This window comes from Apis cerana, linkage group LG11 (genome assembly GCF_029169275.1).
Source record: "Apis cerana isolate GH-2021 linkage group LG11, AcerK_1.0, whole genome shotgun sequence".
Classification (NCBI taxonomy): Eukaryota; Metazoa; Arthropoda; class Insecta; order Hymenoptera; family Apidae; genus Apis; species Apis cerana.
Window position 1 is genome coordinate 15,554,846 of NC_083862.1, and position 20,182 is coordinate 15,575,027.

General features: G+C 26.7%; 4 protein-coding genes across 11 annotated transcripts; 3 read left to right on the forward strand and 1 right to left on the reverse strand.

Annotated features, from left to right (window-relative positions):
* The first annotated feature begins 406 nt into the window (after positions 1–406).
* Positions 407–3,382, forward strand: LOC107996071 (uncharacterized). Of its 4 annotated transcripts, none has more exons than XM_017053948.3 (8): positions 407–547; positions 704–833; positions 1,272–1,466; positions 1,555–1,750; positions 1,834–1,928; positions 1,994–2,130; positions 2,211–2,552; positions 2,700–3,382. In XM_017053948.3, the coding sequence occupies exons 3-8, from the start codon at positions 1,419–1,421 to the stop codon at positions 3,040–3,042; spliced, it is 1,161 nt and encodes a 386-aa protein (XP_016909437.1). In that variant the 5' UTR covers positions 407–547; positions 704–833; positions 1,272–1,418; the 3' UTR covers positions 3,043–3,382. The 4 variants fall into 4 exon arrangements, with proteins under 4 accessions (XP_016909437.1, XP_016909464.1, XP_016909429.1 ...); XM_017053975.3 differs by having other exon boundaries at positions 1,399–1,466; XM_017053940.3 differs by lacking the exon at positions 407–547 and having other exon boundaries at positions 701–841.
* A 913-nt stretch (positions 3,383–4,295) lies between these two features.
* LOC107996238 (metacaspase-2) lies at positions 4,296–9,149 on the forward strand. Of its 2 annotated transcripts, none has more exons than XM_017054200.3 (12): positions 4,296–4,627; positions 4,700–5,313; positions 5,430–5,542; positions 5,626–7,384; positions 7,477–7,607; positions 7,721–7,810; positions 7,892–8,014; positions 8,126–8,214; positions 8,354–8,518; positions 8,583–8,663; positions 8,745–8,851; positions 8,929–9,149. In XM_017054200.3, exons 1-12 carry the CDS (start codon positions 4,610–4,612, stop codon positions 9,041–9,043), a joined length of 3,405 nt encoding a protein of 1,134 aa, XP_016909689.1. In that variant the 5' UTR covers positions 4,296–4,609; the 3' UTR covers positions 9,044–9,149. The 2 variants fall into 2 exon arrangements, with proteins under 2 accessions (XP_016909689.1, XP_016909695.1); XM_017054206.3 differs by having other exon boundaries at positions 4,329–4,627; positions 7,898–8,014.
* A 60-nt stretch (positions 9,150–9,209) lies between these two features.
* On the reverse strand, positions 9,210–16,141 carry LOC107995922 (transcription elongation factor SPT6). Of its 3 annotated transcripts, XM_017053681.3 has the most exons (10): positions 15,963–16,141; positions 15,729–15,813; positions 15,394–15,590; positions 15,195–15,311; positions 15,069–15,086; positions 11,507–14,958; positions 10,905–11,421; positions 10,587–10,827; positions 10,061–10,505; positions 9,210–9,998 (listed from the first exon to the last, which is right to left on the reverse strand). In XM_017053681.3, exons 1-10 carry the CDS (start codon positions 15,999–16,001, stop codon positions 9,800–9,802), a joined length of 5,310 nt encoding a protein of 1,769 aa, XP_016909170.1. In that variant the 5' UTR covers positions 16,002–16,141; the 3' UTR covers positions 9,210–9,799. The 3 variants fall into 3 exon arrangements, with proteins under 3 accessions (XP_016909170.1, XP_016909178.1, XP_061938492.1); XM_017053689.3 differs by lacking the exon at positions 15,069–15,086; XM_062082508.1 differs by lacking the exons at positions 15,069–15,086; positions 15,963–16,141 and having other exon boundaries at positions 15,703–15,815.
* A 138-nt stretch (positions 16,142–16,279) lies between these two features.
* On the forward strand, positions 16,280–20,135 carry LOC107995838 (transcription termination factor 2). 2 transcript variants are annotated; one of them, XM_017053552.3, is made up of 10 exons: positions 16,280–16,438; positions 16,550–16,736; positions 16,834–17,000; positions 17,066–17,254; positions 17,359–17,507; positions 17,585–18,884; positions 18,955–19,304; positions 19,397–19,564; positions 19,639–19,838; positions 19,916–20,135. In XM_017053552.3, exons 2-10 carry the CDS (start codon positions 16,558–16,560, stop codon positions 20,061–20,063), a joined length of 2,850 nt encoding a protein of 949 aa, XP_016909041.1. In that variant the 5' UTR covers positions 16,280–16,438; positions 16,550–16,557; the 3' UTR covers positions 20,064–20,135. The 2 variants fall into 2 exon arrangements, with proteins under 2 accessions (XP_016909041.1, XP_028521520.1); XM_028665719.2 differs by lacking the exon at positions 16,280–16,438 and having other exon boundaries at positions 16,530–16,736.
* The last annotated feature ends 47 nt before the right edge of the window (positions 20,136–20,182 follow it).

The following is a 20,182-nucleotide window of genomic DNA, read 5'->3' on the forward strand; positions in this document are numbered from 1 at the left end:
AAATTTCACATTTTATTACTGAATAGCACGTATACATATGAGTCTAAAAATACACGTTCATAAATACATATATATGCACTTTTATTACTTATATTTTAGTCAATAAATAATTTATAATTATATTTGTAATAAATTATAATCAAAATTGTAATGTTTTGTCATTTTATTTCTTTATTATGTCATATGTATATAGTTATTACATCAATACAAAAATTTCTTTATTTTAAATTTATTAAAAGAAAATTTATTTAAGAGAAAAATTATTCATAAAATAAATTAAAATAAAGAATAATAAAATGAAGGAATTTTGTTTTAAAAAAACAATTAATTAAAAAGATTTACAGGAATAAATTTCAAAACAGTATTGATAAAAGCGTGGGTGCGGTTAAGGCGTGCTATCATTTGTTAACTATCATTGGATCAATATTCACGCGCGCAAGGATAGAGAAAAGCCAGGTGTCGTGAACGAGTTTTGTCCTGCGTATCTGAACAGTCCACCTGACGATCTATACATTTGCGCGCTTGCTTTTAAAATCATCAAAATAATGTCAGTAAATTTTTATTATTCTCGGATTATAGTATAATTAAGTTTTATACATGTTCAAGATAACTTATGATTGGTTTATAAATTTTCAATCAAATATTTGTTTAAAGGATTAAAGTTCTCTTCAGAGACTATCATAACTAATTTTTATTGTTAAAGTATTAACCAATCCTTGGTGCGATGTGACGTCAGGAAATTCAGGCGCAGAATCCACATCTCTAGACTTCCGATTACTCACATTCTGTCGAGTTTTCGCATTTTATTACGCAAAACGTTTGGAAATTTAAATGTAATTTGGTAATGTATAAAAGAAAACAATTTTAATTTGAAATTTTCCTTTGAAATTTAATTTATTTTACTTTCATTTCATTTTTTTTTTATCATATATTTATTTATTTTTTGTTACTTATATTTTTACGATGATATAACATATATCGAACAATGTAATAACACGAAATAATCTTATTTCACATGATAAACAATACATTACTATGTCATATAATTATTACGACATTTTCTTATTTATGACAAACATTTTGAACTCTAAAGTTAAAAATTAGTAATATAATTAAATGTATATTTAATTACATTATTATATATTTAATATTTTGTTATTAATTTATAATATAATATTTTTTCTTTATAAATATTTGAAATATTTTCCAAATAGTACTTTTTAGTTATATTTTTTTAAATCCATTTTTTACTTTTATATAATAATTTTCAGATTTTTAAAAAACATGATATACTTTTAATGGAAATACTTTTTATGATAATAAGATAATTTCTATCTTTGTATCTTATAAAGAATTACATTATCAAGTCTACAAATATTTATGTTTTTATATATCAAGTGAATATAAACTTTCTCAAGATGACATCTACTGTATTAGTTAAATTACCAACTGTACCTTTTCCTCAAGTAAATATCTAAATCTTATTTAAAATATAAATATTTCAATAAATTGAAATAATTATTATTACCTAATATGTATAAAAATTATTTTTAGGGAAAGAAATCACCATCAGATATAATAACATTAACAGAAAGAAACGAAGGATTGAATCAAAATATAAGGCATCAAACTATAAATATTGATAGAATAGCACAATTGGAACAAAATATGAAATTTTTACAAGAACAACATCAAGCAACTTTAGTAGCTTTGCATCAAGAAGTAGAATCCTTACGTCAAAAAAATAGAGGTTGATCAATATTTCATAATATTATTTATCAAAAATATATTTTTATGAATAAAAAAATTCTAATATTGTATAATTATATATAGATTTACAGTTTCAATTAGTATTTTCAAAAGGATCTTATTTACCTAGCAGTCCTTCTTCTCCTGAAGATAATGGAACTGGGTTTATGAAACCAAAGGTATTCTTTACAAAAGAAGTTTTAATATCATAGAAAATTCATATAAATATTTTCTTTCTTGATAGGGTAGCCCAGTATGTGTAAATATTACACCATTACAAGTAGAACTTTTGGAGAAAGATTTACAAGATACAAAAGTATCTTTACAAGAAGCTAGAATACAGAATCAATATTTATCTGAAATTATTGAACAACAAAAAAAGTTAGTAGTTGTAACAATTATGAATAATGCTTAGTAATAAATTATAAAACTGCTGTAAAAAAAAATTGCATTTATTGCAGAAAATTGAATTCTCTAGAAGAACAAAAAATAAATAAAGAATCAATGACAGATGTAGGAATCCAGGTGGGAGATACATTTGATTCTACTCGAGCACATTTAGTTGCATGTTTGGAAAGCACAGAAGCAGTGATAAAACGATTACGTAAACAAAATGAGGAGCAAAGAGAAGAGATTGCAACATTGAAAGCAACGTCGACAAATACAAATGGTAACAAGGGAGCTCGATCTCGTGATAGTAATAATAGTCATCATAGTCGTGGATCACCTACGAGCACCTTACAAGAACAATCTCCTCATATATTTCCTCCATTACAAAGTTATTGGCATCATAAAACAATTAGGTAACGAAATTATAAAATGTTATAGATCTTTGTATAATATAAATTTATACAAGATAAAACATATCCCGTACATCGTATAGCTATCTATAATATATTTATCATGAATAATATATTTTAAAATTTTATTTGCAAAACTTTATATTGTAGGAACGGAAGAAATCGACATAATAAATTAGATCATCAAACGGAGATGGATGCGACTATGTTACCACAACTTCAAAATAGCAATATAAAATTAAAAAATTTTAATTCGATGATGTTTGAATCTTTGTGTTATCGGTCTCGTGGACATCGCAATTATTATCGCGATGAAAGTAACCGAAAGTATAGAGGAAACATTTCACAAAAAGATCGTAGAGATAGTGATCATAATCATCATCATAATCGACGGGATTATAAAGATAGAAGTTCTAAAAATCAACAAAAAGAATTAGCAGATTCAGCGGAAGGATCAAGCGAAGCTGATAATTCTGCGAGTGGTAAATCATAAAATAAAAATAGTCTGTTAATACATCAGATGGTAGCAGACATCCTGTTCTCTATTCTCTATATGAATTACATGAAGAAGACTTTAAAAGCGGTATATTTGTTAATAAAAAAATGATCTGCGTTTTCTTATATTCGCTTTAATAAGATAGTATTAGTTACATGCATATCGCTTAAAGTAGGATAGTCATAATATCAATTTATGTAAACTTTAATGTAAAAATCTAGTCAAATTTTACTCCTTACTACTGATACAAAAACAAAACAATATTTGCGCTTTATATGAATAAAAAATATAGCTTGTATAATTATTTCTGCTGTTACAAAATAAATAGAAAAATATATGACTGTATCATTTTTAATAAAAAAAATGTATTCCTATTTATGTAAAAATATAATCGCAATGATAATTAAAAATAATTAAAAAGAACAAAAATATGAAAAATAGTAATAATTATGTAATTATAATAATGATGATAATAATAATAACAATAATAAAAGATACAATAAATATTTATGCAATGTTATTTTCTGAAGCTTTAAATTTTTATTATGTATATTATATTATATTATATGTGACATTTCAATTATTTATAATTTTGTTTTATAATATTATTTGTATATTATTTAAAAAAATAATACGTAAATGAATGATTCAATCGTTATTTATATTAAAATTTAATATGATAAAAACATTAGAATCTTCTTATTTTAATTTATTATCATTTTTAATCGATTTAAAATAAGATAATAATTAGTAATATTTGAAATTAAAACTAAATTTTAAGATAAAATTACAGAAAAAGAAATATTTAATTAAATATTTATTTTATATAAAACTGGATATCAAATAAATTCTATTAAGATTATTAATTCAATAGATTAGGCAAAAAAGATAATATAGAAAAATAGATATCGGAGCCGTTTTTTAAATCCATAAAATATAAAAAAGTATAGACAAAAAGAAACATAGATAAAATAAAAAATTCATCTCTAAAGTATTGTATATTAAACATAAATATAGATAAGAGTGAATAATAGGAAAAAATAGAGATAAAATAAGAATTGATTATTAATACCATCTTTTTTAAAAAATAAATAACTTTTAGAATTTTCCAACTTTTAGAAATAAAATTGATTTTCAATTCTTATTCTAACTTACCATGCTTTGAAGAAATATCTTTGATATTCAAAAGATGGCCTTAACAATCAATTCTTATGCTATTTCTATCTTTTTCTACTATTTTTTCATCTTTTATATTATGTGTTTGCGGAACTCTACAGATGGCGTTGATTTCAATATTTTTATATTATCTTCGTCCTTATTCTACTATTTATTCTTCTTTTCTACATTTCTTCTGTAAAACTGTGCTGAAGAAACGGTTTCAATATATGACGTATTATTTATATAAGAAGTAGGAAACAGTTAGGCATAATAAGTTATGACGTAATAAAGAATGATAGAAGGAGATTAGTTCTTCTCTTACTAAAAACGGTTGATGGCGTTAGCATTGGCGTCAAATTACTTGCAATATTTACAAAATAATAAAATCACAAACTGAAATTTTCAAATGACACACATGACTGAGGTAATTATATTTTGAATTTTAAATAATAATTAATTTCATAATATATTTTAAACTCATATGAAATTGTTATAGGTAAACTTTGGTGATTTTCAAATGGAAGAAAGATACAAAAAATTAGAACGAACTTTAAAACTAGCTTCACTTAGAAAAGAAAACAGAAAGAAAGATGAATTTACACTACGTGCTCCTTCAAGTATTAATATAGATTCATTTGATTCTAGTATTAATGTTCCTCAAGGTTCCAGAATTGATAGTGAAATTGTTTCTTCAAGTAATAATTTGAGAAACATACTTTTAAAAAGAAAAAATATTAACAGTGATCATAAGAAATTTGCTACATCTAGTGTTAGAAAGTTTAATGAAGAAAATAGTTGTCAGAGAGATTATCTTCAAATGCCACCACCTAGTTTTGACATTAATTTTTATAATTCAAAACATTCAAATAATATAGAAACATATAATGTTTCAAAATTTTTATTACAAAATAAATATAATACTTCTGATATTGATATTATATCACCAAAGAAAGAAAACTATAAATTTTCTGATAACAATGAAAAATATATTGATACTTCTTCATATATTCATTCTAATAGTTTTCAGTATAGAAATATTAAAATGTTTACAGAATGGACAGTTATATTAAATGAACAAAATTTATTAATTATTAAAGGAAAAATTGAATGGTAATTTATATAATATAAAATTTGTAATTTTAATCTTATTTATTTAACTTTTAATTATTTATTTAATAGTATTTTTATGATTACTTCATATTTATTTTTATTTTTGCTATTTTTAGTGGAATTATTGCTTGGAGTAAGCCTATTATAAGAAGATTAACAAGTACTAAACTTGAATGTGTTTGTAAACATTTGTATCACTTGCAGGGAAATATTGTTGATAATCAATGTGGTAAATATTTCAATATTTATTTTAATATTTAAACATCTTTATTTAATTCTTTCCATATATTTCATTTTATTCTTTATATTTAGAATTACCAAATTATGTTAGAGGTAAATTTTATGATGGATTTCCTGATGATTGGGAAAATGTTTATGAAATTTGGAAGATGTTTGTACAACAAGGATGTAGTGCAACATTTCGTTGGCCTACTCCTATCACAGATAGTGATGATGACATAAAAAGTGAAATTACTGATATTACATTTGCTTATTCAACTAGTCCTAAGAATAAAATATCTCCTAAAGAATGTCTATCTGAACAGAAAATAAAAAATAAAGAAAATTCTTATTCATATAATAAAAAAATTGATTCATTTACACAGACACATATATCTGATGTAACTGAAAATTTATGTTATAATAGAGAAAACATTCAATTTTTAATAAATCAATATAACAATAACAAAGAAAATTATAAACAAAAGGGTAATATGAATTTAAATTATTGTCACATTAAAAATAAAAAAAATGTTAATGATATATTAAATGTTATTGTAAATAACTTAACTGATAAAAATTGTTCTCAAGAATACATTAATAAAATATTTGAGATATTAGATTGTTTAAATTATGTTGTATCATATAAATCCATTCAGGATAGACCTAATGTTGAACATACAAAATTAAAGCAAGATATACAAATAGAAGAAAAAAATAGTGAAATAAATTACAATTCGTCAGAGTATAATCAATCTGAAATAATAAAAAATTATAATAATTCATTATCAAGAAAAAGAACTTTCACAGAAATGAATAATACCAGTGTATCCGATAGTGAAAGTGCAATTTATACAGGAATTCCAAAAATACCCATAGAACGGATAATACGACAAAAAAAAACATTATTAAAATCTAAACGTAAAATAAGAAAAAAAGAGATATTGCAAAATCATAATACTCAGGATAAACAATGTATTTCAAATATATCTTTAACTATACCAGACTATTGTACTAATATAAATTGTACAAATGTAAGATCTGAAAAAATAGATTGTACAAATTTTAATGATTCAAGTATCAATATTACCGAGGACGAAAGAAATTATTTAAAAGTAAATGATATTTGTCCAAATTTTCAAGATAATACTGACAAATATGTAGAACCTAAAATTATAAAAGAAAATGAACAAAATGTGCATATTCACAAATATTTTGCACAAAAAGATACAACAGATATTCACAAATCTATTAAAAATTTACAAGATTCTTACGAAAAAATTAAAAAAAATGAATGTAAAACCATAATGACTGAAACACCTAAGAATATAATAGAAACAAATTCTTGCATTGAAACTAATAATAAAAATAATCAAAATCGTTTTTCTCATCAACAACAAAAAGAATTTTCTTCTTATTCAAAAAATAGCATAAACGAAAGAACAAAACCTGTTGTGCTTAGCTCAATTCCTATTGATATAGAAATTAAAAATAAACAATTATATACCTTACAAAATTCAAAAGAATCTTTGGTTGAGGATGAAAATAAAGTTATTGAAGAATTACATGAAATCAAAAAAAGAACATATCAAAAATCTCCTATAAAATTTAATACTACTTCAAGAAAAAATTCAAATTTGTTATCTGATAGCGAACATTTTAAAGAAAACATTAAAATCCAACCAAATAACATGGATTCTATTATTACAAAAAGATCATCATATGATAATTCAAAAATTTCTAAAGATAATAAACTTACAGATGATATTGAACCAAAATTATTATCCGATTGGACACCGAGAGTTTTATTCAAATCAGGATTAAATTTAATTTTTGAAGGAAATTTATTAAAGTAAGTTACAAAATATTGTACATTATTATATATTTGTATAATGTAATATTTCAATGTGAGCAATATATTATTATTATTATATTTATATATAGTGAGATTGGCCACATTGTACATAGAAAGTTTAAAACGGATAAAATATATCGTCGAATATCAGGAAAATTGGTCGAGACAATTCATCATGAATTTTATCAATTAGTCGGCAATTTGCGTGATACAAAACATGGTTAGAATCCGAAATATTATATTTAATAATATTTAATAATATTTTATATATTTATATTTTTTATACTTATATTTTTTTATATTGATTATGTTTATGTTCTATTTTTTATATAGTTATACCTAAAAAATTATTAAGGAAATGTCGTTATGGTTGTCCTGTTAATATAGAACAATTTTGTAAAGAATGGGAATCATTGCAAAATTGTAAGTTAATAATAGCTAATAATAATCGATAAAATGATATTAATATTTAAGATAATGTAAAGATAAATTGTTTATGCTAAGCTATAGATATTGTCGATTATGAAGACAGCACAAAAAAATGTAATGATTTATCAATGGATAATATAAATGTCGGTCGAAGTTCAAAAGGTAGAAGAATAATACCTCCATTAACTTACTGGACAGGTAAAATATGAAGATTTAATTTTTATATATATATATATATATAAAATAATAAAAATACTAAAAAATATAATTACCAAAAAATATTTATTTTTATATCTCTTCCATTGTTAGGAGAACGCATTATTATGAAAGATAACAATCCAGTATATAAACCTGGTACTATTCAAGATAACAATAACAGAATTAATAATAGTTTGGAGGTACTAAAATTACTTATCATCCTTAACTAATTTATTTAACTAATAATAATTTTTATAATATATATATATATACATATAATATATATATAATATTATATATATATATATTTATAAAAAGATCATGAATTTCATATTGCAGCAAATAAGTAAAAATTCACCAAAAATGTTGATGGGAAATACTGAAAATATTGTGAAAAAAATAAAAAATAACAAATCTAAAAAATTTGCAACGAAAAATACGAAAAAAACAAGAATGTCAGAATCAAGTGATTCTAGCAATGATCATAATATTTCTGTATATAAGGTAATTTTATTCTTGTTTCTCTTTTTATGTTTTTTTGATTTACATATTTTATTTTTTTTATTAGGATGAGATAGGAAAAATAACATCTAACTCTATAAATATATCAAATAAACAGAATTCAAAACCTATAAATATTGAAAATTCGGTAAATAATGATATATTTATTAAAAAAACATATTTTTTAAAATCATTAAATTATTTTAATAAAATTGAATTATTTTTAAAGCATGAATCTTGCACAAACGTTACCAAAACAAAAACGGCAGTAAAAAAATCAAAAGTAAGGAAAAATGTTGAATTAAATACATCATTTCTCGGCACTTCTAAACAAATGTAATTTGCAAGTACATTGTTAGTAACATTTTTATGATCATGGATTTAATAGCATTCATCACGGTATGTTTATTCAGGCATGGGAGTCATCAGTCTTCGGTTGAAAGATATCGTGATATAGTATGTATGTATTATCAAAGTATTCCAAATAAAGATGATATATTATCTGATGATCAAGTCTCACATGTGTGAAATAACATTAAAGTTAATATAATATTATATTTTTTTATAATTATGACTAACATAATATGTGTGTTTAATTACATTTCTAAATAAAAATTATTCATTTTATAAATTATTTTTGTTTTTTATATAATTGAAAAAGGATATTATACTTATTAGAAAAATAAAGCAAAAATACAAGATAAAATTGATTTATTATTTAATGATGTAATTTAACAATTGTAAAAGTATGTAAGAAACATGTTGCATTCCTAAGTTAAAAACATAAGAACTGTACAATAACTTGATGTCAATAAAACTAAAAATAAAAAATATGATATACATAATAATAATATTTGATTTGATATATTAAGATATAATGAATAAAAATATAAGTAAAATTTAAGGTTTTTATGTTTTTACATCGCACTCAATATATATATATATATATATATATTTTTTAAAGGCAAGTATTCAAGTAGGTTAATATGTGTATGCTATATATATGCATGCATGCATACATACATACACATATGAGATAGTAAATATACATGTATATTCGAAATGTGTTATTTTATTTTTCAATTAAATATATCAACGTAAAAGAAGATGTTAGAGTTGATGAATAGTAAAATGCTTTATACAGTGTCAAAGACACTTATAAAACTAACTATAAAAGCATTTTCAATGAAATATGATTTTTTCAAATTTTGTTAATTCTTTTTTTTTTTACGTGTTATGATATGATGTAATGAAAAAGCAATTTATAATATACTAATGAACTTGTTAACTTTCATCATATAAAGGAGTACCATCTCCGCTAAGAGACATACTTCGAGGACTAGAATTGGTATGAGGAGTACCTCGAGGAGATTTATACGAAGGTGTCCGATTCGAAGTTCTATTTCGTGGAGTTGTTCTTCCAACCGACTCTTCATAATTTCTAGGAGTTTTTCTAGATTCTTCGTATCTTGGAGTAGAAGTACTATAAAAAGAAAAAAATAATAGAAGAAAATAAATATGAAAAAAAAAAGAGAAAATACTTACGATACACGTGGACCGCTTTTTAACCGTGCCCATGCTTCTGCTGCTTTTTTCCAATCCATAGGATCGCCAGGTGTTGACATAGGTGGCGTAGGTCTATGCGATGGGGTTGATCTGTGATGTCCACTTATCCCCGAAGGTGGAGGTGGATGAATAAAAGGACCTTGTTGATGATTGGGTGTTTGTTGCCCATATCTTGGAGTTGGTTGACCATGATGATGTGGAGTATGATGTGGTGTTTGATATGGTGTCATGAAAGGCGTTTGTCCAGAAGGTGTATATGGTGTATTAGGATAAGTATGAACTCCAGCATAACCAGCAGCACTTGTAGTTCCTGGCGTGTGCGGTGGATAATGATGTGGAGTTTGATTTGCAACTTGTGATAAAGAATGTAGCATATGATGAGGAAGATTTTGAGCCACTCTTTGTATAGCTTCTTGATTCATTCCTGTAACATTATAGTATAGTAAAACAGATATTAAACAAATATTTATCAATAAATCAATAAAAATTGAAATTGAATACATACCACTCACTGTTCCTGGTGTTGTATGATAAGGTGTTCTAGATGTCATTGCACCACGTGGAGTACTAGGTGTAGATTGTCCAGGTACTGGATCTCGAAAATGTTCCTTGAACCATCGAAACAAATCGTTTACTCTACCAAACATTTGTCCTCTGAATCTAAATCCTTCTGGTGATACCGTCACATATTCATGACGACATCGAGTTCGTGGAAGATAAGATAATAAAAATTTCCCAGGATAATTCTGAAACAATAAAAAAATGTAAATATATTTAAATTCTATTGTATATTTAAAATAATTTGAAAGTGATTCTTACCAACCTTTGCAGCCGATATTATGTATGGAATTCCCCCAGGATTTTCTTTTTTCTGTTCTTTCAGTATATCTTCTGCTTTATCTTTAATACCTTCTACAGTTGCTTTATAATATTTAAAATCCAATAATTCTGAAGCATATGCAGCCATAGGATTTACATGTCTTGCAATAATTTCATCTAAATCTTCGAATTCTTCATTTCCAATCCACAGACTTTGACCAAGAGAAAATGCATTTTCTTTTCCTTCCTCTCTCACATCAATATGTTGATACACTTCATCCGTAACTTTCCATGTAACTGTTAAGTGATCGGCACCCTTGCTGCTTGGTCTAACTATAGCTTCACCTTGTTTCATTGTTTGCATTAATTTTTCAGCTTCTGCAAAACTAATATTGTGAAAAGAAGGATGCACGATTACGCGTTTTACATATGTCTGACGTTGCTTCGCTTTTTTTGCATCCTCTTCAACTTTTGCATCTCTTTGTTCTGTTTCGGTGTCGTAAAATGGATCTCTTTGTGGTCTGAAAACAAGAAAATATTCGATATCAGCATGTTCAATCTTAAAATAGTATAGATACTAAGATTTTGAAATACATATTTCTATACCTCCACTCATGATTTTTATCCGCGAGATCACTGCTTTTACTCGTACATTCGACGCTAAATCGCTCCACTTCAATCTTTATTATTCGACAATGTATTATTTGTCCTATGCTTACTCTTTCTTCCGGATTCGCAACATGTCTGTCAGATAAATTTTTTATATGAATATAACCAGATATTCCATTATCTAATCTTAATCTAATTCCAGTAGCTTTGCCAGGACAAGCTCCGGCATCAAAATGATTCCATACTTCAGACAGTTCAGGAAAATCATTTTTCAAACAAAATGGGCATTGCCATAATCCAGTTTCATCATTTCTTACGGGATTAGCTTGATCTAATTGATCACCCTGTGGTTTTCTATGACTTATTCCTATCACCGTAGCCAATACTAATTTTCCTACATAAAATGTTTCTGGGGTTTCTTTCGTTAGAATATCGAATAATCGTTCTGCGCTTGGCGATTGATATGGTACACGTAAATCTTTATATCTGCAATTTAATTCTGCTCTGATATCGTATAATGTAACGCATTTATTGCCGAAACCTTGTCTCTCAAGTTCTTCCGCAAATGCATCCAGATCAAGATCTTTCAATCTCTCAGGGGATTCGAGAATTTCTTCGAGTGCTCCAGCAGGATTAGCATCTTCATCGTCGTATTCCAAAGCATCGACTGCCATTTTTCTTGCCCATTCATATGTTTCGGGATGTACGCGAGATCCATCAAGAACTTCTACATAAGCTTCAGTGCTGTCTCCTAAACTGTTCGTATCTATTTTAATAAAACCCGCACAATTAATAAAAACTTTAGGTCCCATGTGACAAGCAGTTACCAGTTGCGTTCTATTTTCTAATCTTTGATTAGTTTGCTTTAACATTTTGATCAATGCTTGTCCTTTTCTTGGCCCCAAACCGCACACGAATTGAACTAAATTTCCGCAATAAGCTTGTTGTACCGCCTTATTCACATCAACACCGACTTCGTTTACGCGATTCACAAATTCTAAATATAAATTATCCAAAAGTTCATCTTTTGGTAATTGATCTTGTAAAGTGTGATACTTTAAACATAAAATTTCTTCATCAGCAGTGCATAATTGAGAAAATTCTACCAAAGGATCTTGCATTCTTCTACCCAATGAAATAGCTTGTCGCAATAATTCTGGGTAATCCCGAAATTCGGATATACCTTTATTACTGTTTGAGTAGATTTTAGCTAATTCATTGTCACAAATTTCTATCTTAATGTTTGGAAATTGTTCTTCTTCTACTAAATTTGCAATGCATTCCTTAATATCAGCAGCGATCATCATTGCTTCTCTCGATTCACCGCCTATTACTACAACATGCGGTTTTTTTGTCGCTATAAAATTTCTGATTGCTAACAAGTCGGCTTCCTTCATGGTTTTTTCATCTTCTCGATAACTATTTTTTCGTTTCATCAAGTGTGGTAATCTTAAATAATCTGTGCACTCTCCATCAGGTGCAATTAAACAAGCAAACGCGGCTTGAGAATAATCTGGAACGTAAGCTAAACCCATAACTCGAAGTCCTTTTGTAGTATCCCATTCCTCATCTTCTTCCTCTGGAAATTCACAGATATAAGGCGCAACTTTGATCCAATTGTACATTTTACGGCAACATGCTCTCATTACGCATTCTTTAGCTTCCGCAATAAGATTTGCTCTTAACTCTTTTTTCAAACTTGGTAGAACTATACGTGTAAGTGCTATTTCAACACTTCCAATTCTCAATGCATTCCAATCCTGAACATTTTTACTGAATTCGTCTCGATAATAAAGTTGTTTCATTTCATCAACGTAATTGTTACTGGTATTTCCTTCGATGCTATCGCTTAAAGTTATCGTGATTAATTTATCTTCTTCAGCTATGATTAAATTTAAAAACTGATCTCCGACTAAATCTCGTACCGGTTTATTCTTCAAATATTTCATACCGTAAATTGGATGGTTTTCATCTATCTCTTTAATTCCTTTTTTCGTCGGTTTTACCGATATTTTTGCTCTTTCCATATACATTTCTCGGACGCATCTTTTTACTAATGGTTCGCGCGCTAATTGAATAGCTACCATTAATTGTACAGCTTTTAATACTTCTTCTGGATTGTTAAGTATTTGACTACAGTATTCATTAGCAATGATTAATGGTTCAGTTGGTTCTTGATCCACTTCATGTCGTTGATAATTATCTCGCAAATTTTCAGCAAAATGTTCGGGAGTAAGACCAAATTTTTTTGCAAGACTATCAAGGCCAGCTCGTCTACAAATAGAATACGGACCAGTTCGAACAGCTTGTTTCAATGTTTCATCCGCTTCCTCTTCTTCTTCTACATCTACTTCTTCTTCTGGAGGATCTTCTCCATTTTCTTCGGCACCAGCAATTTGCTGTTTTCGTTTTTGAATTTTAGCTTCCTTGCGTGCTTTTTTTTCTTTCTGACGGGCAGCTTCTTGCATCGTTGGAATTTCGTGACTATAATATAACATGAAGTGATAATAAACATCGTTTAATTCTTCGCTAGTTTGTACGTTTTTTAATCGTTCTATATCATCATCTTTAATCAATCGTATGTTATCTGGTAAAGGAGCATCAGGATTTTTCATAATCTCGTCTAATTGATAATTTCTCATTTTATCGAATAATTTTAATAAATTTTCTTTTCTTTGACGAAGTTGACACCATTTCGCATCAAACTTATATACTTTCCAAAGATCGTTAATGTTTAATTCCGGTAAAACATATTCCTTTCTATAAAATGATATAAAAGGCACCTCAAATTGTTGATTTCGCATGAAATCCAAAGCTTTTTTAATTTTACCAATTGTTTGAGGCCCCTTTCGAGCCCTTTCTTTAGCTTCAGCATTTAAATGTGCATCTTGAATTGAAATAGTTGGTCGACAAAAAGCTTGTTTATAAATCCATTCTGCCTCTAGATCTAACTCATCAGAACCCTCTGCAACTGGAGTAACAGGAATAGTACGAAGTTGCATTCTTTCTGGTATATCTGTATTTCGTATTTCATTATCCATATCGGTGAAATGACCACGTTTAAGTTCGCTTGGTTCATAAATCTCAAATATACTTTTTCTCGTTGTTTTCTTTTTCAGTTGTTTTTTCGGTCTTCGTGGTCTTTCGGTATCTTCATCATCCATATATTCATCTTCCTCTTCTTCTTCTTCTTCTTCATCTTCCTCATAGTCTTCTTCACCATACTTACCAAATTCATCATAATCAAAATCAACACCAAAAATATCTTGTGCTTCTTGCAAGGCTGCATCAGAAAATATAGGTTTTTTCTTTTTTCGTTTTTCTGCAATTGGTCTACCGTCGTCGTCAACAATAAAATCATCCGCATCAGTATATTCTCCTTCACTTCCTTCTTCATCAAATGTATCCACCTCAGGTCTGTGACTGCGTTCGCTTCTCCTCTCATCTTCCTAATTCATAATGAAAATATAAAACTAGAATAAAAAAAAAAGATAATAAAAAATAAAAAAAAAACAAATGATTTTTTTTTTTAAATATTGTTATATTTATTTCCACATACCATAGTAATCTCCCTTTCCTGATGTAAGTATAGAAATAAATTAAAAAATTAAACAATATAATAAAGAAATTTAGATTTTTAATTTAAACTTTGGCTTAAAATATTTGTATTATAAATGTGACTTACATCACCAGAGCCTTCAAAAAGTTCATTTGCAATAGCATCTCTATCATCATCCACTTCCTTTTCTTGTTCTTCCTCTGATTCTTCATCTTGAATCCTACGAAGGCGTTTGAAACGTTTCTAAAGTAAAAAATTATATCACTTTATTTGTTTAATTTTATTAAATATTTTATTAAATAATTTTTAATTAATTTATACATACTCTTTCAACTTTAACTCCCAAATTCTCTTCTATCAAATCATAATCTTCATCTTCTAAACGATCATCGAAATCTTCATCATCACTCTTTTTACGTTTTTTGGATGCTCCAGAAGCATCACTATCCTCTCCTTCACTTTCTTCTATGGGATTATCATCAATGAGATCTTTAAGTTCTTCACGTAATCGATCTTCATCATCTGTAAGCAATTGATAGATATATCATTGACATTTATTAATTATAAAATAAAATGTATAATATATTTGTAAATTTAAATAGAAAAAAAAATTTATGAAATATCATGATACAACCTTGGAATGTATTACTCTATCCTCACCTTCCTCCTCTTCTTCATCACTTTCTGCCACAGCTTTTATTTTCTTCAATTTTTTCTTTTCATTATCGTCTAATTCCTCTTCCTCCTATAATAATATAATAAAGCATTGGTCAAAGACATAAGTTTTATATGATTAAAGAATTTATGTATATATATATATATATATATATACATATACATATATATATATATATATATATATATCATAATATTAAAATTTAATGTTACATATACCTCACTTTCTTCTGCTTCTGAATCTAAAAAATCGGCCATTTTTTTGACAATAAGTTTTGATTCGAATTGACAGAATTCACTCTGATTCGCAACAACTTAAACGATTGTAGATGAGACGAGAGCAAGAACTTAAGTTGGATCCAACTAGTTTAGGAATCTGTCGTTAATAGGGAAATTATCAGTCTTCATATCTCTATATGTTACCCTAGTAAAAGGCAACAAAGTTATCTATATAAATTAATTAATATTTTCATTTTTTTATTGATTTTTGTTTTGTAAAAATATTATTTAATACATTTCTATTTATTCTTATTTATTTAATTGATATTATAATCAGATTTTGAAATTTTAATTTAATATTATTAAAAAAACAATATAATATGTCATACTATATTATTGCATAGTTCATGTTCGCATCATACTTGTCAATTTAAAAAAGTATCAGTTAAATTTTTTTTAACAAGTGATTCATTTTGGTAAGAGTTAAATATTTATTTACATTTTAAATTAATATAATTTTTTACATGTATAATTTAATATAAATTTTTTAAATTTGTCCAATTAAAGAGAATTAATAATATTCACAGAAGTTCGGATGGAGGAAAGTTTCAGTCAGTGGCGCGACTCGCCTTGTGTTATTAAAGATAAAGAAAGATCTTTTGTTATTTCGGACAGTGACGAAGACGAAAATAAAAATATTGAAAAAGAACAAATTTTTGTGATTGAAAGTAGTGATAGTAGTACAAATGTTTCTTCAAATTTAACGCCGAGAAAGTAAGCAATATCTTTTGTAAACTTTAATTGTTATTTAATTTAATGTTTTAATGAACTAATAATATTCTATTGTTTTATGATTTTCTTTATGATTTAGATCTTCGTCTGAAAAATTATCATTAACAGAAGAAACAATAAAAAAAAGAATTAGGAAGCATATTTTTTACTCTGATAATGAAGATGTTAATGAAGATAATGATGAAAATAATTCTTTATCAACCAGTGATACCGAAGAGGATAATACTAATGACAATATGTCAAATGGTATCAAATTTTATTAAGAACAGAATAACTTTGAGTTTAATGTTATTAATTTAATTATTTATTAGATGAACAAATGATAAACATTAGTACTGAAATAAAGGATGACAAAGAATCACAAGATGCTTTTGAGAATAAGGAGAATATGGATGTTTTTAATATATCTAAAAATATTTCAAACAATAATAGTTTGACTACGAAACATGTTTCTAAAGAAAAAATAAAATTTAAAAAATCACATTGTTTAACTGATTCAGGTATAAATATTTTTGTAGTAGTTTTTCTCTTATTCTAAAATTATTACATTATTGTAAATTTATTATATACTTATTGAATTGATTTCTAAATTTTTGTCATATAGATGAAGAAAATATTCCACAATCTGAAATTGCAATTTCTTTAGCAAAACAAGAAATAGGTGTCGGTAATATAGATCCATTAATTGCTCAAAAAAGAGCTCTTCTTGTTTGTAAAATGGAACAATTACAAAAAGAGTTAAGCAAAACAAAGGTAAATCCAATGTTTCATTTCAATAAAGTAAGAAAGTGAAATATATTTATTTTAGATAATATATATATTATTTCTAGCTATTACTTACTACTGGTAATATTAGTTTATTACCAGATAATGGAGAAAAGTTGCGTGAAAGTATTGCAATGCAAGAAAAACAAATAGAAGAAATTGCAATTGAATTAGAAAATACACCTTTAACACAAACTACTAAATCTATCGAAGAAGAATTTACTACACAAGAATATCCTGACAAATTCGATTCTTCTTATAATTCCGATTATACATCGTTGAAATTGAAATCATCAAAAGAACTTGGGAAAAAAGCTCAAGCAACATTGGACAGAGAATTAACTTTAACAGTCGATAGATTGCAAGATTTGCACGGATCTCTTGTAGCTAGACCGACGGAAGAAGAAAGAGCGAATGATCCTCAAGGTTTAAAAGTAAAATTAATGCCGCATCAACAACACGCATTAGCATGGTTAATGTGGAGAGAACAACAAAGACCTCCTGGTGGAGTTCTTGCTGATGATATGGGTTTAGGTAAAACTTTAACAATGATATCTTTAATTATAGCCAGTATTGCAAAAGAAAAATTAAAAGAAGATGAAGCATATGATAATGAGGAATGGATAGATAATAACACACCATTGCGATATAAAGGTGGTACACTCGTAGTTTGTCCAGCATCTTTATTATCACAATGGGAAAATGAAATAAACCACAGATGTAAACGTGGTATGCTCTCTGTTGAAGTTTATCATGGTACAAATCGGGAAAATGTACCAAAAAGATTAGCAAAAAACGATGTAGTTATTACAACATATAACATTTTAACCCGTGAATTTAAGACCAATTCTACGGTATATAAAATTCATTGGAATCGTATTATTCTTGACGAAGCACATATAATTCGAAATCATAAAAGTCAAGCTTCTCAATCGGTATGTGGTTTACTAGCAAGTAAACGATGGGCTCTTACTGGAACACCTATTCAAAATAAGGAAATGGATTTATATTCTATTTTAAAATTTTTAAAATGTTCTCCTTTTGATGATTTACGAGTATGGAAACGTTGGGTAGATAACAAAAATGCTGCTGGTCGTCAACGTTTAGTAACTGTAATGAAAACATTAATGTTACGTAGAACAAAACAAGAACTTCAAGTTAATGGCATGTTGGAAAGTCTCCCGGAAAAATTTGTGGAAGAAATATTTATAAAACTCGATCCACAGGAACAATTGGTATACGAAAAAGTATTGATTTATTCTCGTACATTATTTGCTCAATTTTTGGCTCAAAGAGCTGAAAAAGATCATATGATTGATTTAGCCGTCGGAAAATATGATAAACCAACGTTTCTTTCGAATCCAAGTAAGTGTATATATTAAAATTATACGTTAATAACACATCAAAATAATATTATATATTTTTTTCTTTTCAGATAAAAATACTCAATTTACGATGGCACAGAATAAATTATTATCATTACACGCGGACGTGAAAACGCATGAAATTTTAGTTCTTTTACTAAGATTACGTCAAATTTGTGTTCATCCATCACTTATTTATTCCATGTTAGATCAAGAAGATATGAAAGAGAGTGGAATGATAGAAACAGAAAATTTGGATCCAAATTTATTATCGCAGATTAATAATATGACATTAAAAGATTCGGAAAATAATGAAGAAGAAGAAGACAATAAAATAGACATAGGTGTTGATCGCAGAGTAGCTACCAATTTACTTACATCTAAAAATCCTGTATTTAAATCTGACCGTATAAGTTCAAAGGTGAATTTTTTTTTTATATGATTTCATTTATAAAACATTATTCAATATTGATTAACACATTTAATTTATTTGTATCTTCATCTCGAATATAGATAAAAATGGTCCTTGAAAAGGTGAAGGAAATTTTAGAAAAAAATGATAAATTAATCATTGTTTCTCAATGGACAAGTACGTTAAATATTATCGCATCTTGTTTATCTTCGATAAAGGATGCCAGTTTTGATATGTTCACGGGAAATGTACCTATTAAGGAAAGACAGGTAGTTTTGAAATGAATAATATTTTTTAGTCGCATCGAGCGATATTATTTTAAATGTATGAAATATTTTTACAGGGTATAATGGATTCGTTCAACACTTCAAACAATAAGCCAAAAATATTATTGCTTTCACTTACTGCAGGAGGTGTTGGATTAAATTTAGTAGGTGGAAATCACTTATTGCTAATAGATATTCACTGGAATCCACAATTAGAAGTACAAGCTCAAGATAGAATATATCGTTTTGGACAGAAAAAAAATGTGTTCATATACAAGTTAGAAAATATTATTAAAATAATTTTTTAAAATTCGCAGCAAAACATATCAGTTTACTTAATTTATTATTTTCTAGGTTTATTTGCAAAGACACAATAGAAGAACGTATAAAACATTTGCAAGAAAAGAAAATGGAAATAGCGCAAAATGTTCTCAGTGGCGATAAAAATTCCACTGTTTCGAAACTCACGCTTGATGATCTTAAATCACTATTTGCTCTTTAAAGTTTAAATTTTTAAAGAAATATTTTATTTTTATAATAATTTTGAAATATAAATAGAAAAGCTATTTTTAAATATGCAGATCGATCATCCTTTTATCTTTAAGATAAAAAAGATAATTT